This window comes from Nyctereutes procyonoides, unplaced genomic scaffold (assembly GCF_905146905.1).
Source record: "Nyctereutes procyonoides isolate TBG_1078 unplaced genomic scaffold, NYPRO_anot_genome, whole genome shotgun sequence".
Classification (NCBI taxonomy): Eukaryota; Metazoa; Chordata; class Mammalia; order Carnivora; family Canidae; genus Nyctereutes; species Nyctereutes procyonoides.
Window position 1 is genome coordinate 7,505 of NW_026575042.1, and position 2,496 is coordinate 10,000.

The window sequence follows — 2,496 nt, forward strand, 5'->3', positions numbered from 1 at the left end:
CATTCGCACTCACACTCGAACTCACACTCACACTCACACTCGCAGTCAAACTCACACTCGCACTCAAAATCTCACTCACAAAAAAACAAAAAAAAACAAAAAAACAAAAAAATAATAAAAAAATAATAATTGCACTTGCACTCACACTCGCACTCACACAGTCGCACTCTCACTCGCAATCAAACTTCCACTCACACTCACACTTGCACTCGCACTCACACTCGCACTAGCACTCATACTCAATCTCGCACTCGCAATCGCACTCAAACTCCCACTTGCCCTCACACTCGAACACGCACTCACACTCGCACTCGCATTCACACTCGCACTCGCACTCACGCTCGCACTCGCACTCACACTCGCACAGGCACTCGCACTCACACTCGCACGCGCACTCACACTCGCACTCGATCTCGCGCTCGCACTCAACATCGCACGCACAAAAAAACAAAAAAAACAAAAAAAACAAAAAAACCCAAAAATAAATAAATAAATTAAAAAAATGCACTCGCACTCACAACTACACTCGCACTCGCACTAACGCTCGCACTCGCACTCACCCTCACACTCGCACAGGCACTCCCACTCACCCTCACACTCGCACTTGCACTCACACTCGCACTCGAACTCGCACTCGCACTCAAAATCGCTCTCGCAAAAAAACAAAACAAAAAGAAAAATAAAAAAATTGCACTCGCACTCACACTCGCACTCACACTCGCAATCGGACTCACACTCGCACTCTCACTCGCACTCAACTCCCACTTGCCCTCACACCCGAACTCGCACTCACACTCGCACTCGCATTCACACTCGCACTCGCACTCACCCTCACACTCGCACAGGCACTCGCACTCACACTCACACTCACACTCGCACTCACACTCGCACTCGAACTCGCACTCGCACTCAAATTCGCACTCGCAAAAAAACAAAAAAAAAACAAAAAAAAACAAGAAACAAAAAAAACCAAAAAATTAAAAATAAAAAAATAAAAAAATTGCACTCGCACTCACACCTACACTCGCACTCACGCTCGCACTCGCACTCACCCTCACACTCGCACAGGCACTCACACTCACACTCGCACTCGCACTCACACGGCACTCGAACTCGCACTCACACTCAAAATCGCACTCGCAAAAAAACAAAAAAAAAACAAAAAAAACAAATAACAAAAAAAACAAAAAAAAATAAAAAATTAAAAAAATTGCACTCACACTCGCACTCACACTCGCACTCACACTCGCACTCTCACTCGCACTCAAACTCCCACTTGCCCTCACACAGAATTTACACTCACACTCGCACTCGCATTCACACTCGCACTCACACTCACGCTCGCACTCGCACTCACAACGCACTCGTACTCGCACTCGCACTCAAATTCGCACTCGCAAAAAAACAAAAAAAACAAAAAAAACAAAAAAAAAACAAAAAACAAAAAAATACAAAAAAAACAAAAAAATAAAAAAATAAAAAAAATTGCACACGCACTCACACCTACACTCGCACTCACGCTCGCACTCACCCTCACACTCGCACAGGCACTCGCACTCACACTCGCACTCGCACTCACAATCGCACTCGATCTCGCACTCGCAATCAAATTCGCACTCGCAAAAAAAAAACAAAAAAAAAACAAAAAAAAAACAAAAAAACCAAAAAACAAAGAAAACAAAAAAAATAAAAAAATAAAAAAAATTGCACTCGGACTCACACCTACACTTGCACTCGCACTCACGCTCGCACTCGCACTCAACCTCACACTCTCACAGGCAATCGCACTCACACTCACACTCGCACTCGCACTCACACTCGCACTCGCACTCAAAATCGCACTCGCAAAAAACAAAAAAAAAAAACAAAAAAAAAGAAAAAACAAAAAAAACAAAAAAATAAAAAAATAAAAAATTGCACTCGCACTCACACTCGCATTCACACTCGCACTCACACTCACACCTGCACTCACACACACACTCGCACTCACGCTCACACTCGCACTCACACTCTCACTCGCACTCACACTCGCCCTCACACTCTTACTCCCGCACTCGCACTCAAACTCAAACTTGAACTCTTGCTCGCACTCGCACTCACACTCGCACTCACACTCGCACTCACACTCGCACTCGAACTCGCCCTTGCACTCAAAATTGCACTCGCAAAAAAACAAAAAAATACAAAAAAAAACAAAAAAACAATAAAAACACAAAAAAAACAAAAAAATAAAAAAATTGCACTCGCACTCACACTCGCACAGGCACTCGCACACACACTCGCACTCACACTCGCACTCACCCACGCACTCAACTCACCCTCGCACTCACAACACTCGCACTCACACTCGCACTCGCACTCACACTCAAACTTGCACTCTTGCTCGCACTCACACTCGCACTCACACTCACACTAACACTCGCACTCACACTCGCAATTGCACAAACACTCGCACTCACACTCACACTCGCTCTCACACACGAACTCACGCACTCG

The 2,496-nt window shown here is 45.2% G+C and overlaps 1 protein-coding gene across 1 annotated transcript in view; it reads left to right on the forward strand.

Moving 5' to 3' along the window:
* Positions 1-309: 309 nt before the first annotated feature.
* LOC129507278 (putative uncharacterized protein FLJ46204) overlaps positions 310-2,496 on the forward strand; it is a gene marked incomplete at its 5' end in the record, with an annotated part of 20,122 nt that continues 17,935 nt past the window's right edge. Inside the window, one exon of the mRNA XM_055321619.1 lies at positions 310-360. Within this exon, the coding sequence (XP_055177594.1) occupies positions 310-360 (51 nt within the window). The remainder of the gene's footprint in view (positions 361-2,496) is intronic.